Source organism: Chiroxiphia lanceolata, chromosome 1 (assembly GCF_009829145.1).
Source record: "Chiroxiphia lanceolata isolate bChiLan1 chromosome 1, bChiLan1.pri, whole genome shotgun sequence".
Classification (NCBI taxonomy): Eukaryota; Metazoa; Chordata; class Aves; order Passeriformes; family Pipridae; genus Chiroxiphia; species Chiroxiphia lanceolata.
The window spans coordinates 87,472,721-87,487,543 of record NC_045637.1 but is presented as its reverse complement, the minus strand read 5'-3'; the positions used below and the strand labels follow the sequence as shown (position 1 = coordinate 87,487,543).

The 14,823-nt window shown below is 39.9% G+C and overlaps 1 protein-coding gene across 4 annotated transcripts; it reads left to right on the top strand.

Annotated features, from left to right (window-relative positions):
- The first annotated feature begins 730 nt into the window (after positions 1 to 730).
- On the top strand, positions 731 to 13,664 carry RPP40 (ribonuclease P/MRP subunit p40). 4 transcript variants are annotated; one of them, XM_032712486.1, is made up of 8 exons: positions 731 to 941; positions 2,908 to 3,052; positions 4,291 to 4,359; positions 6,302 to 6,397; positions 7,535 to 7,660; positions 10,818 to 11,016; positions 11,948 to 12,082; positions 13,368 to 13,664. In XM_032712486.1, exons 1-8 carry the CDS (start codon positions 825 to 827, stop codon positions 13,564 to 13,566), a joined length of 1,086 nt encoding a protein of 361 aa, XP_032568377.1. In that variant the 5' UTR covers positions 731 to 824; the 3' UTR covers positions 13,567 to 13,664. The 4 variants fall into 4 exon arrangements, with proteins under 4 accessions (XP_032568377.1, XP_032568398.1, XP_032568388.1 ...); XM_032712497.1 differs by lacking the exon at positions 731 to 941 and adding an exon at positions 1,428 to 1,651; XM_032712516.1 differs by lacking the exon at positions 731 to 941 and adding an exon at positions 1,795 to 1,818.
- Positions 13,665 to 14,823: the final 1,159 nt, after the last annotated feature.

The window sequence follows — 14,823 nt, the reverse complement described above, 5'->3', positions numbered from 1 at the left end:
TGCAGAAAGGCAGAAATTTTTGTGCATTCTTTGTATAAAATATACAATGTGCAGAAGGGGCAGTGAGACAACACATGGGAGGCGGGGCCCTATCTCATGGCCCTTGTGCAATATTTGCTTAACTAAGCAGACTTTAGGAAACCTGAGGCCCTTTCAACACTGCCCCTCAATACCTGCAGAGCAACTTGTGAGTCATAGAATGGTTTAATTGCAAGGAACCTCAAAGATGATACAGTTCCAACCCTCCTGCCGTCGGCAGGGACACCTTTCACTACACCAGGTTACTCAGAGCTCCATCCACCCCGGCTCTGAACACCTCTAGGGATGGGGCATCCCCAGCTTTTCTGAGCAACCTGTTCCAATGCCTCAACAGTCTCACAGCAAAGAATTTTTTCTTTATATCTAATGTAAACCTGCTGTCTTTCAGTTCGAAGCCGTTCCCCCTTGTCCTGTCACTGCACGCCCCCGTAAGCTGTTCCCCTCCATTTCCCGTGAGCTCCCTCAGGCGCTGACACGCACACGCTTTAACCATCGCTCGCTACCGCAGCTGCACATGCAGCCGTGCGGGTGTCGCTGCCCGACCGGTGCCGGGGCTGTTCGGGCCCCGCGGGGACCGAGAGCCCCGATCGCCCACACGCGCAGAGAGGGCACGGGCAGCGCGCCCGCAGCCCGCGGACTCCACGGCGGAAGCAGCTGCGCCGCCGCAGCCGGCGGACGTGACCTCACGGCACGGCCCCTTCCCCGCCCTCCTGCAGGCGCCCGGCGGCTCCCGGTCGGCAGGGGAGGAGGAGGGGGAGGAAGAAGGAGCGGCAGGATTTGGGAAGATGCCGGCTCAGCTCGCGCGGGCCCCGCGGCACCTGCTGGTGTGCGAGAAGGGCCACGCGCGGCACCCGCGCTCGCGGCACGCGGCGCACGTGCGGGACCACGCCTACAGCTGCCGCGTGAGTGGCGCGGGATGGCGCGAGCCCGGCGGGGCGGGGCGGGGCGGTCCTGAGCATCCTGAGGGAGGGAGCAGGGGAGAGGAGCTGCCAGACGCTCCCGGGCCGCCTCGGCGGGGCTGAGGGATCCCCTCTCCCCTCTGGAGGTTCTGCCGGCCAGCCGCTCCCAGGGGCGCGTCGCTGGTGCTTCACTCGCACCAGGCTGCGTGTTCTGGAGGGTCCCTCCGTCCGTGCCAGAAGTGGCCCACGTGCCTCTTTTTTGGGGGGGGAAGGGGAGAAATTAGCCCCCGCTGGGCCTGTGGTCTCACGCAGCGCCTCAAAGAGTGAAAGACGGCGCTGGCACGAGGAATCGCAGAATCAGTTAGGTTGGAAAAGATCTCTAAGGTCATCGAGTCCAACCTATAGAAGGAGGAGAAGAGGATGAGCCAGTGGAAGAAGTAATAGCGCTTTGTCAGCACTACCCAGCAAGTCCCATGGGGAGCGGCACCCACAGATTCCCAGTCCAAGCAGGGAGGGGCTGAGGGGCTCCCTCAGCAGAGAGGGAGGCCTTGGCTGAAGCCTGGCTGCAGATGGCAACCTGAAAGCCCTTTTGCATTTTGTCCTTCCTTCTGCCAAAGTGTCATGTGATGCAATGGTCAACTGCTCCATTGTTTTGGACACCTCAATGTTGGGAAGTCCAGTTTTGGCAGCTTGCTCTTGTGTCTTTGACTGTTGTAAGTTCCAGTCAGACCCTCTTGCGGTTTCAAAGAGTCACAGAATCAGTTAGGTTGGAAAAGACCTCTCAGATCATCAGAGTCCTTTATTGTATGTGTTTATGGCCTAACACCACCATGTCAACTAGACCACTGCACTCACTCCAGTCTTTCCTTAAATGCCTCAGGTGATGGTGACTTTGTGACCTCCCTGGGTGGCCCATTCCAATGTCTAATAACCCTTTCTGTGAAAAAATTCCTCCTAAAATTCCTTAGTAATATTTCTTAGCAGCTAATTAGAAAGCTTTCTACTGGTGTGGCAGGCAGCCCATCTGTCAGAAGCCCTGCTTCTCTTCCACATCCATGCCAAGGGAGATATGTACCTGTTCTCGAAGAGCTTTGGGAAAGAAGTTTATTGAGGGATGGAGGGAGGAGCAAGGGGACAGACCTTTATGCTGCTTGGGAAGCTTCATATTTGCCCATGTATTAATCTTATTTTCTCTGATCTGCTGGACTGAAGGGTTCTTTTGAGTATGGAACATGTACCAGAAAGGTTTTAAGCCAAAAGTAAATTAAAGATAGGCAATTGGACCAAAGGACTGAATACTGAGTTTAGTAAGAAAAGCTGGGTGCTGATCCCTGTTGAAAATCAGTTTCCTGTGTTAAATTAGAAGGCTGCTACGAAGGTGTAGCCTTACTGTATGTCTCGTGACTTTTATTTGAAAATTGTAAGCCTGTCTTCAAGTATTGTTCTGGTGGTGTGTTTTCTCTTCTGGCCTCTAAAGTATTCTACAGAGGAGAACGTATTGATTCAAAACTAATTCTGCTTTGGTCTTTGCTTTTCCACTAAGATTACATAAATGCTTAGCCTACCTATTTAGTTACAACTGCTTCAACAAATGGGGCAGCAAGGGCTGAAGGAAGTGTTCCAGTGTGACATTAAGCCAAATGTATAATGACGTGAAACGAGATCTTCTGTTAACTCATGCTGTGTACAGTCATGTCTTTACATAACACATAAAATACTGTTGTATAGCATATAAAATGCAAGAAAAAACCCCAAATAATGTATTTGGTGTACCTTGAGACTTTACGCAAATGGATAAATTTTGAAGACAATCACTTCATATTACCTTTTTCCTGATTTTGGTATAATATACTGATGTCTGAAAAGTTGAGGGTTTGTGGGTTTTTTATTCCTTGTTTTTTATTTGTTTAGATTTTTTTCCAGAACAGATTTTTACATAGGATTTACATTACAAATATGTTCCTAATAGGTATCTTTTTTGATCCCGGAATGTGCCCTGCTACCTGAAGTGCTGAAAAGCACAATTGCAGATATTGGAGAGTACTACCTGGTGAGGAATTTATCCATTCATGAATTGGTCACTCATGAATTCATTGATGCTTTCGTGAAAAAAGGTAAGGAGGAAATCAGAACATGACAGATGCAGTAATAGTGTATTTTTTTCATAGCACAGTAAAATCCATTTATTTTTTTTATTCTGAAAAATATTTTAAAGGAAGGGAAGAAAAAGTACTAAGCAAATTCTGCATGAATTTCTTTATTTGCTTTTTTCTGCTTTGTGGTGTGTCAGCATTTGTTTACACCCACTGGGTCCAAAACTCCTATGAGTGTTGCTTATTAATTTCTCCCTATTCTGTCTTATTTCTGCAAGCCAGGTATCAAGAGGGCTTCCATGTATCCTCACACCTGTTTCTTCCACAACTTATCTTTATGCAGATTCCTGTAGAAATCGGCTCCCTTCTCCCATTCTCATTCCTTCATACTTCAACGAAGAGCTGTGTTACACAGCAGGCAAGAGAAAAAATATGCTCCCTTATATTTTTTTTGTTTTTTGCTAATGGAGCTGCAGCAGCTCATCCTTACACAGTAGGAGTAAAGCGGATATGAAGAAAGATACAGCCTCTGCCCAGCCAACTTGCTGTTGTATACTCCGACTACACTGTTTTCATCTTGCAGGGCTCACTTCTTTGGCTTATGATACCTATTGTAACCTTCAGCTGATAGCCAGGGAGAAACAAAAAAACTTTACAGGGAAAAGAGAGGAGAACAGAGAACATGCAGATGAAACAGGAGAACAAGAGATCCATTACTTGCTAAATGCAGGACTCTTTTCTTACTTCCTTTAATCTCATTAATGTTCTTTTATGCCAGCAGTTTTCTGGAAGCAATATGACATTTGTGTGCAGAGTTCCCAGAATCTGACACTTCTATTTTAAAAACAAAAACTATTTAGTTAGATAATGCTACAAAATATATTTAGTAATGTGTCTTCCCTCTTGTCTTTGTGTGATCTGATAATAGGAATGTGTCTGGAAAAAAATTGGGTTTTCTGTACATTGGGCGGGGAGAGTCACAGGTGAAACAAAAGGAAGTGTTTTCATATCGGTGCATATTGTTAATGTTATCCATATTATTGGTCCTTTAAAATGTTGCCAGTCCAAGGCTTATAAAAATAATAACAATGCTGTTTTGCTTGAGAAGGTGGAAGAAAGTTACTTGATGAAAACACAAGGGTTTAGAGCGATTCAAATGGTATTTGGCATGTTTGGTTATCTTGGGGTGAATTGCTTATATTGTCATGTCTGTCTTTAAAAACTGTGTAATCTCATGGTTCTCTGCTTTGCTGTTGAAGGTTCATGCTACGCCCTTACCTATAATACAAAAATCGATCAAGATAATACTGCAGCTCTGCTACCAAATGGTATGGGGGTCTGTTTTGTTTTTGGTAATATGTATCAATTGTGGTCTGCTGGGTTTTTTCTTTTTATTTGGGATGATGTAAACTGAAAAATAAGGCTTACTGTACTTGCTAACTTTATTAGAAATAAGTTTGAATTGGAAAAATATTAATTTTAATTTTGTTCTTCATTCATGTGGTTAAATTATTTAATATAAAGGAAATTTAAAAGCAGCTTTGCTTATGTATAGTCAAATTGTCAATGCTTCAGTCATAATTGAATTGCTACAGAGGATTATTTTTGTGAAAACATTGCATTCCAACTTCTTGTTTCCTACTGATCTTTAAGACAGAATTTGTACCAAACCAGAAAGTTACCAGCACTGCTTAGGAGCACTTTTAAAATATTAGGTGTTTATTCTTGTGAGACCCCACCTTGGGTACTTCATCCAGCTGTGGGGTTCCCAGCACAGGAAAGATATGGACCTGCTGGAGTGAGTGCAGAAGAGGGCCATGAAGATGATCTCGCAGAGGACAGGATGAGAGAATTGGGTTTGTTCACCCTGGGGAGAGGGAAGGCTCTGGAGAGACCTTAGAGAACCTTCCAGTACCTAAAGGGAGCCTGCAAGAGAGCCAGAGAGGAAATTTTTAGAAGGGCATGTAGAGAGAGGACAAGGGAGAATGGCTTCAAACTGAGAGTAGGTTTAGATTAGATATTAGGAAGAAACTCTTTACTGCGAGGGTGGTGAGACACTGAAATGGGTTGCCAAGAGAAGTTGTGGCTGCCCCATCCCTGGAAGCATTCAAGGTCAGGCTGGATGTGTCTTTGAGAAACCTGGTCTAGTGGAAGGTGTCCCTGCCCATGGCAGGCACTTGGAACTGGATGATCTTTAAGGTGCCTTCCAACCCAAATCATTCTGCGATGATTCTGTGATTCCTTAAGAATTATGTAACCCATTAAAAGTCTGTTTCAGTTGTATCACATTTTATGACAAAACATGATAAAACATCACACATCTCAGGTAGAATTTTACATGCAGAGAAAATGAAGCTATTTTGGGCTTCAAATGCATTGTCTTATTTCTGTTTAACAGTATATCAGATATTATAGAAATACAAGTTGGTCTGTCAGCCCTCTAACCCAAGTCGCTGTAATATGACAGGTGCCCATGAGGGCATAAGTAATTCAGATTCTTCAGAAGAATTCTTTTATGTGTCTTTTAACCCAGTCCTAGCAAAATGGATACTTGATAGTGGTGTTGAGTTTGTTTGATACAGTTATTACAAGGTATGCACAATTGAGAGAGACAGTGTTACAGTTCCTGGTGATGTCACTACGTGAACTCTTCAGCGACAACCTGATTTGTTTGTATCCTGTGCTATACTCTTACTTGTACAGTAGAACCCAAAGACTGTAGCAGAGGGCTGTTGTGTGAAATTCTGTTCCAAGCAGCAGCTGCCAGATTTGGTTTATGAACATAGGAGTGGACTTGTTCCAGCACTTAGTTGCTCATCACTAACAGGTATAATTTATTCAATGTGAGTAGTCCTGCTGCAGGTTGAAGAACTACTTTCATTTATTTAGTTGAGCAGTGCATGTACGTTTACTAAATCTGGCCCTTGTGTAATGTAGAGCTCAGCTATTGACACAGCAGGTGCTAGGGAACAAGTGGAGGAAAGATTGAGGCAATGAACTAAGTAGTACAGTAAAAAAGCAAGGACTATCTCAGGAATAATATTACACTTTCCTTATTCTACTTGGTAAGACCTCTTTGATAAAAAACAGTAATTGAGTTATAACTTTTTTTTAAAGATTAATCTGGTAATCCATTTAACTGGAACTAAGGAATCCACATTACATTAGTAATGCCACTGATCCAAAGCTAACATCGTAAAAGGTATATAGTTCTCTGAAGACTTCAAAGAAAACCAAGTAGAAGATTATTAAAGTTTGTTTCGTTTATAGGAAAACTAATTCTGTCAGTGGATAAGGATACTTATGAGGAACTTGGACTGCAAGGTCGCCCTTCTCGGTACTCTGGCAAAAAAGCAATGAGATATAGTAAGTATTGTTTATATTAACAGTGCTTATTTCAGAAGCACCTTATTAGGGTGTTGAACCAGCAATGTTGAAACTTCCCTTTTATTGAAATTAGTTATTGTCTAGGTCATCTTTTTCCAGGTGCAAATACAAGGAATGTCTGAAAAGAAAAATTACTTTTTTCCCAAATAATAAAGCAGCTATAAGGACACAAATATGTGACCTTTTCAGTACTCTATAAAATTTTTAATTTCAGAGTTTTTATTGTATTGTTTATACTGGAGCGATGTAGGACTGAAGAATTTTCATATACTGTGCATAGTATCCATTCCTTCTGATTTCAGTAGAAAAATACTAAACTGATTAAGGTAGAGCTTAAAATTTGTGCACTGTACAAAATAAAAATCAGCGAAGAGCCTCACCCAAGACTGCTTGCTTGAAAGGGAGGATTGTATTATGTTTGATACATTTAAAATGGTAATCTCCATATACCGAGTACTTGGAAAATGTAATTTTTTAACAACTGCAGGGGAGACATCTTGAGTGTGATTTTTGTTAAATAAAAATAAATAACCAACAGGAACACTATGCCATCTCAAACGCTTTGGAACTTGCAGTACTTGATAGGTAGTTACATGAAAACTTTAGAAGGGGAAACTGGTTATGTCTAGTAAGTATTTTGGCAAAATGGGACGTGGTTTTATCATTCAGTTTGTGAAGTAAAATGTATAATGAAATTTCTGTTTGAAAAATATATGTAAATTAGCCATGGACCAATTCGCCTAATAAAAAACAACCTGCTGAAAAAGTGTCATTGCTGTCTACATGGCTTTTATTGTTAGAAACTCTAGCTTTTTTTTTTTTTACTGCTAATAGCTTTCATAATTACGAAGATATTTTTAAGGCCTTCTGTCAGTGCCATTTCAAAGGGAATCTGTCCCTCCAGTCACTAGAAGGCAGTTCCAGATTATATCAAAACAAGGACAGCAGGAGTTGAATATTTATGTACATAATGGGGAGTCATATTTGCATAATCAAATACTTTGTAAAGATGTATTTGATAGTCTTTGGTTTCTTTGTGTTCTTCTAGTTCTTAATTAATTTAATAATAAAATTTGTTTTAGTTGAGTACCAGTTGCTTTTGTACATTTTCTGCAGTTATCACTATTGACTTGACCGATGCTGGCTTTCACCCTGAGAGCAAGAAACATAACAGAGTGCTCTGGGCCTTGAAAGAAAAGAAACCTTTAGAATTTGACTTCCTACTGGCTTGGTATAATACAGGTAATAAGAACTAAATGTAAAACTAGGATGTAACTGACATGAAGTCCAAATATTTTTAGTTTACTGTTCTTTTCTAGTGATTGTCCATATGCATTTTTAGTGGAAGGAAAAGTTAGATTAAAATGTGTTTGGGTGGGATTTTTTGTTTGTTTTGTTTATTTGTTGTAGGGAGGGTGTTATTTACTACACACAGAACATTTCAGTTCAGGAACACAACAGTAATTCATAGGAGATATATTAGTTACTTCATTTCCTTTTCTTTACGTTGCCCAGGCTTTCTGGCAAAATTTTCCTATTTGATGGTGCTACCTCTTCTTTAGAAATGTCTGACATACATAATCATTATTAATACACATTTTTTGAGGTTTTTTATTAGTCCACGTAAGTTACGTATCTGGTCACATACTTGAGATGGGGAACTTTGATTTCATTGTGAGTTATAGGACATTACAGAGTCCCTATTTCTGTGCTATGTGCACTGAAACACGCAGTCTGCTGCTTTATCACTTTATTCTCAAGCACTTGTTTGAGGTTGGAGCCGAGTAAGAGATTGTTACAAGAAATTATACTATTTCAAATCATCTTCTAGTATTTGTTTATCTACTGTTTTCTAATTACATTGTTTTTTCTTCTGGGACTTAAGTATTGTTCTTCCTCTGAGGGTCATTTTTCAGAGTTCTCAGTTGTTTGTATTGCCTCAGAACAGGCTGTATGTAGGGATATATAGCATTTGCATAGAATTGATGAAAACTGCAGGTGTCTGTACCGTCAAAAATGTTTTTCTTCATCATAGATGTATAGCTTTTAGTGCTGTTCTGCTTTGAGTCTCCACACTAGTAAGAACGGATATCAGAAATGTCCCTGAGAATGCTTTCCCATCTCCTCTTTGCATTTTTCCTGGCTCTTCAAGTCTGAGAGTTAACTTACCTGAGAAATGAAAGCTGCTTACAAGCTCCTTTAGGAGTGTCCCATGTTTCACTTTAGTCCTTCATGTTTCGCCTCCCCCTTTTTAAGAACTATTCATATGACAATGATCCTTCCTTGTTTGTCATACAGAAATTGTTTAAAGGTTTGCAATTCATGTCCTTGTAGTCTTCAAGAAAGAGTCATAGTGAAAGTGGTTGCAACCGTAAATGGTGACATAAATCCAACTAAAGGTGGCATATCTTCATGCTTGGATTTATTGACCTTGGGCAGAGATATGTCTCTTGTGTTTGTTGCTGCCCGTGTTAACAGTGTTCAGGAAGAACAGCATTTCTTTTCCTCACTTTCTTACATCTCCGAAACAAGTCAGGTCAATCATTTCATGAGTATGGAGTTAAATCTCAATGCCTTTCTGTGCAAGAATCTTGCACTCATAATGCATGAAAGACTATTAGTTCCTTAGTACTGACAAAAATAAAACTTTTATAGATTTTGATTAATAGACATGAGACATGGTGTAGATTCTGCTGGAAGGGTAAAAGAGGGCTGTATTTTGTCAAGAGAATCGTGTCCTCTGTGAACATTCTGTTTTCAGCCTTTCTGCTGATAACTGGTGTTTCTTGCTATGGCCAGCACTGCAGGATTTTTTGTTTTCATACCCTTTTTTCCCACATAGTGGTGTCAGCACCAGGAGGAACAGAAAAAGGGAATATGGAGCGTCTCATGTCTTTGATGACAGAGGCAAAACAATCTTTTCTCTTTTCTATTGCTGTAATTTCTGTGGCAGTTTTACATGTTTATTGGATGAAATTCACTGGCCTCCAAACTGCTTTGGCGATGTGCCTGGTTGTCATTGACATGGAATGTTATGCTGTAGGCTAGAGGAGTTGTTCAGTTGGGGTCTTGACTGTAGTCTTTGAAATTTCCTGAAGTTAGGGCTATAGCTGAGGCTCCGACATACAGCAGACATTTAAAATGTATGATTTTTTTATATTTTACAGAGAATTCCAGGGTGATATTTTATGTTCTTTGAACCTGTTAGTCTAACAATTTCCAATAGGAAGTATAGGCTGAAGGAAGATCATCTGCTCTGGCACACTTCAGACTTAAATATATCTATATAAAAACAAGAATTTGGTGGCTGCCTGTCTTTGTCACTGTGCTCTTTGGTACTTGGAAAGCCTTTTTTTGAAGGATGACTAAAAAGGATCAGCTTAATCTTCCTTTTTCTATTCCCCCAAATGATTCTCCTTGATGATATAAATATGGCTGAGGGAGTTTAAGCAGTTTTTATGTTTTGACAGCAAGTCTTAGATATTGTATTCTGCAGTTAACTATCCTGTTCTTGAATTTCTTCTGTTCATACGTGCCTTTTCTGTGGTATTCAAATGTTGTTCTCCTAGAGACCCATTGTTACTTTATGAAAATAGCCACACGTATTTGAAATGGAATTTGAAATTTAGGAGAATTGATTCCATGTCAATTACCTTACTGCAACAAAATCAAGGTGGTTAATATCTCTGAATTTACAATATGTCTGCTTAGGTTAGTTTTTTAGTTTAGGTTAGGATTTTAGAATTTTACTTGCTAGTTTGGATTCTTACTAGTACTTTCCCACAAGTCCGTCAAGGTACATTTAACTTTTACAACCATACTGCATTTGAAGACTAGGATGGTTGTTTGGGTTTTTTTATTCTTCTAGTAAAGATTTGTGACACGGTCTGATTTCTCTACCTTCTCCCCTTTCTTCTGTCTTCAGTCTCTGTGCCCCAGACTATCTTAGAATTCCTCTTCGCATCACTGATAAATCTGTTCTTAAACCTGTAGTCAGTCAGCTGCTCGCTTTTGCATTATTCAGGGAAAACAGTGTTCTGGGATGATGTTCCTGCTCTGTTGCATGTGTTCCTTTTCAGGAACATCCTTGAGTTCCTCTTTCTAACGGGTTAATTTTATTACTTACCCAGTTGATTCTGTTTGGATTTTCTGTTGGAAAATTTATACTTGTTAGTTAAATAGTGAATTTACTGAGCTATGCTGAGTTGCTGAATCTTCCACTAATATTTATGTCAGAGAAGATAAGGAAGCTGAGGATTCTATGACTTTGGGCAAGATAACAGCATGAAAGCAGTTTTACACAGCATTTTTTTGTATATATACACAAAGGTTTCATGTATTCAGTGCTTGTTTTGTTTCATAGTTTCATAACAGCTGTTTATGGTACTGTGTTGTTAAGGTGCAGAGGGATCAACACTGATGTCATACTTCTCAAAAAACCAAATACAGGCCCTGAAGCCAAAAATAACATTCAGCACATTAAGGGACTTGCAGTGTCCAGTGTTACAAAGTAATGACCTACAAGGAAAACCGGAGGAGTCCTGCAGTACAGAGGAACTCTTTGAATGGCTGGGTGCTGTCTTGAATCAAGTTAGCTTGTAAGTATCGGAATTTCTTTGATCTTTAAATACATTTTAAGTAAGGAAAGGCACAATTTATTTTGAGAAATAGTTGAATAATAATTAAGGCACATTTCTGTAAGTAGAAAGGCTGTTATGCTGATAAATGTTTGTTGTAAGTCTTGAATGACTTATCTATGTTTTTAGGGGTGCCCTGTTTTGGGCTGGAATAGAGTTAGTTTTCCTCACAGTAACTGGTGTGGTGCTGTGTTTTGGAATTGTGACCAAGAGTGTTGATAACACAGGGATGTTTTAGCTATTGCTGAGCAGGGCTTGCACAGTGTCAAGGCTTTTTCTGTTTCTCGTACAGCCCTACCAGTGAGGAGGCTGAGGGTGGGCAGAGGGCTGGGAGAGAGCACAGCCACGACAGCAGACCCCAGCTGACCAGAGGGATATCCCACACCATATGGTGACATGCTCGGCAATAAAAGCTGGGGGGAGGAAGAGTGGGAAGTGTTCAGAGTTCCAGCATGTGCCTTCCCGAGTCAGGGTTAGACACAATGAAGCCCCACTTTCCTGGAGATGGCTACATATCGTGTCTGCTGATGGGAAGGAGTAAACTGATTCCTTAGCATGCTTTGCTTTCACGTGCAACTTTTCCTTTACTTATTAAATTGTCTTTATCTCAACCCATGCATTTTCTCCCTTTTACCCTTTCAGTTCTCTCCCCCATTGCTCTAGGGGGAAGTGAGTGAGCAAGCAGCTGTGTGGCGTTGGGGTGCTTTGCCGGGGTTAACGCACAGGACCATGAGATCTTTTGTATAAATTGCTTGGTCTTTAGTTGCTTTGGCATTAATTTAAGTGATATACAGAGACTACTTGTTTGATACTAGTTTTGATTACTAAGACTTCCTATAAAATATTTAAAGTATATTTATTTTAATTGCTTTGTTGTTTGGTTTTTTTCCAGAGACAACAATTCGTCTAGCTTCTTATCAACCTACTGCTGTCCTGAGCCCAACACAGTGGTGGAAAAAGCTCTCTTGTGCACAATCACAGGTTTTATAATTCCTGAGAAGATAATTCAGTTATTGGAGCAGCTGTGGTAAGGGCTAACAGGAGCACATTACTAAAACATTTGTACTTTAACGCTTTTTATTTTTGAACTCACTTTTAAATAATTTTCAGTAGGGCTATTGGAGATAAATAGTGAAATATATAAAATGAAGACTTTCTTTTTAATTAGGAAGTGAGCTTTTTATGCTGAACATCAGTATAAAAAAGTAATAAACAATTTTGGATACTTCAAGTTTGAAAGTGCTTGCCCTGTATTCTAGTCATGACTTTGTTTTTCATCTGAATTTCTAGGAAACTGTGGCTGTACTGAGCTACTACATTTTTAAAATTTCCCGTCTGTGAAAATCAGATGCCCTCAAATATGGCTGATTTAGTATTTTTAACTAGGGATAGAAAATATAATTGAAATCCCTTTATGAAACCAAAAAGAGTATCACAAGGTACTTCAAGGTTATTACACCACTACAATAGATTATAGTGAGTTTTTTTAATCAAGTGCTGTAATGTAGGACACTGGATAATGATGAATGGGGTTGCTGCAGTTCTAATTCAGTATCAAAGTACCTTATATTAGTATGTCATGAATGTGTGTGGAATCTGTTGTATTCTATACTAGTGCTACTGGCAGTAAATTTTGGAAGCTCCCTTGCTCCATGTGTGAGACAATGCTTGAAGTGCCTGGTGGCTATTGATTGTAGCACTGACTTGTGACAATAATGCTGTTGCTTTAGCTGGAATATGATCATTATTCTTTGAGCAATTTCCAAATCTTATGCAGAAAGCCTCCCTAGGCAAGGGTTGGAACACAAATTTCCTTGGCTTTTATTCTCTACTTAAGAGCAGTGGATAATGTCTGGCTCTGATTATTTATAATCTATTTCCTTTCTAGTGGTGAAAGTATTTGTATCAAGCATAGCCTGACCATGTTTCTTCCTCTGATGTCTTTTTTTCTCTGATAGCAATTGTTCTCACTGAATGTTCTATTTTCTGAAAAGCAGTGCATGCTGTACGAAATTCAGAACTGGTACTTCACAGCTTGGAACTTTTTCTAATTGCTATAACTTGCAGGTTTGCCATGTCTAAAAGTATGGTAGGAATAACGAAGAGTCAATCTTACTTATTTCCTCATTTTTTCCTTCATTTCCTGATAGAATAGTTTCTTTTGAGCTTTTTATTGTGTACTAAAGAGAGGTTTTTAACTGTTAATAAATTTTCACTAAAACGTGTCTTTGATTGTTTTACTTTATACTGTATATTTGAATGTGCTGTCTATTCCATTATAATTATTGATTATCTTGTCTTCTTGCTTACAGTTGCTATTTTGGTGAACCAAAACTGGCTTACTGGCTGACCTTAACTGTGCATGGCTTTGCAGACAGCCCTGTTTCCTGGAGAGAAAGTGAACATGGTTTCCACAAAGGAGGAGAGAACTTGTACAACTTTGTAATTTTTAGGAATCTGGACTACTGGCTTCAGATGGCTGTAGGAGCTCATGATGATTGTCCTCCATAAAGCTACATCTACAGAAGCAGTTTTCTAATAATCCCATGTTACTGATAGAAACCTAATAAAATATTTTTTATCAAAGTAGTTATGTAACAGATTAAGTACTAAGAGTCTTTATATGTTTTTGTTATTTGTAGCCAATGGAAGGAATGGATTTTTGTTTCTTTACCATCATACAGTGCCTTCTCAAAAATTTCCCAATTCTAGCTCTAAGAAAAAGTCGAGTTTTTGAGAGATTAAGTTCTCAGAAATTGTCTGCAGGTGGTCCTTTTATTCAGGAGCAAATCTGGAGTTTGAAAGTTAGTTTTACAGATTGACAGCTAAAATATTTGAAAGGAAAGCTCATTTTGGGATTTACTGTTTTATTTCTTCATATTTAAAAGATCCATAAAACCTTCATATTCCTGTTTAAGATATTTCAGCCTACATGCTAGCAAATAAAAAAGAAAGGGAGATATGTTCTCCATAATTTGCTTGGGGGGAGGAGAATAAAGGTGAGGAAAAAGTGTGTGACAGTGGAAGGAGCACCCATTAAACATGGAAAAAGTAACCTGCTGTGGCTTTGCAGATCACAGTTTGTTATCAGAAGTATATTTTTGTCAGTGACGCAAAAGGCTGCTGCTTGCTTTCTTAATTGACCTCCACAGACACGCTCACACTCCCCACCCCCACCCAATCTCTACTTGAAAAAGTAGCAACTCTTGTAGCTGAGATCTCACTGTGATGTTATTGCAGACACCTTTCTGGGAAGAAAGCTGTGGACGTGCCCTAACACAATGCAATTGATGCGGAACAGGTTTCATTATCAATAAGCAGTGATGCTGAGAGCATAGACAGCTGCAAAGAATCCAGGTTACTCCTGTTGAAATCCATGAAAATTGGGCAGTGGTTCGGGAAGGTGGGATTTGGTTTTTGTTTTAGGGAGTGGGTACCTATCATTAAAGTACCAATTCAGTGCTAAAACTGATGTTCACTTGATGGAGTGAGAGGTTGGTCCTGGAACTTTGGGCGCAGCTATAGTGGAACCATCAAGCAGAAAGACCATGGGAATCAAATGAGCTCTGTATTTTTGTTTTATCTGTTTATTGTCTCTTTTCAGTGTGGAGAATCATGCTGGATGATTGACTTGGTGGTATTTGTCACACACCTCCACTAAACATAATCCCTTTTGCTCAAGTTCTGTAACGTTTCACAAACACAACTCTAATGAATCAGCAAACAGTTTTCTAAATCATTACATTGTTTCTCAAAATCATCCTGCCA

Excerpts from the sequence above, each read along its gene's own strand:
- RPP40 (XM_032712486.1), top strand. The coding sequence starts at position 825 with ATGCCGGCTCAGCTCGCGCGGGCCCCGCGGCACCTGCTGGTGTGCGAG. Across the intron at positions 942-2,907 it reads ACCACGCCTACAGCTGCCGC|GTATCTTTTTTGATCCCGGA; the intron begins GTGAGTGGCGCG and ends TGTTCCTAATAG. Across the intron at positions 11,017-11,947 it reads GTCTTGAATCAAGTTAGCTT|AGACAACAATTCGTCTAGCT; the intron begins GTAAGTATCGGA and ends GTTTTTTTCCAG.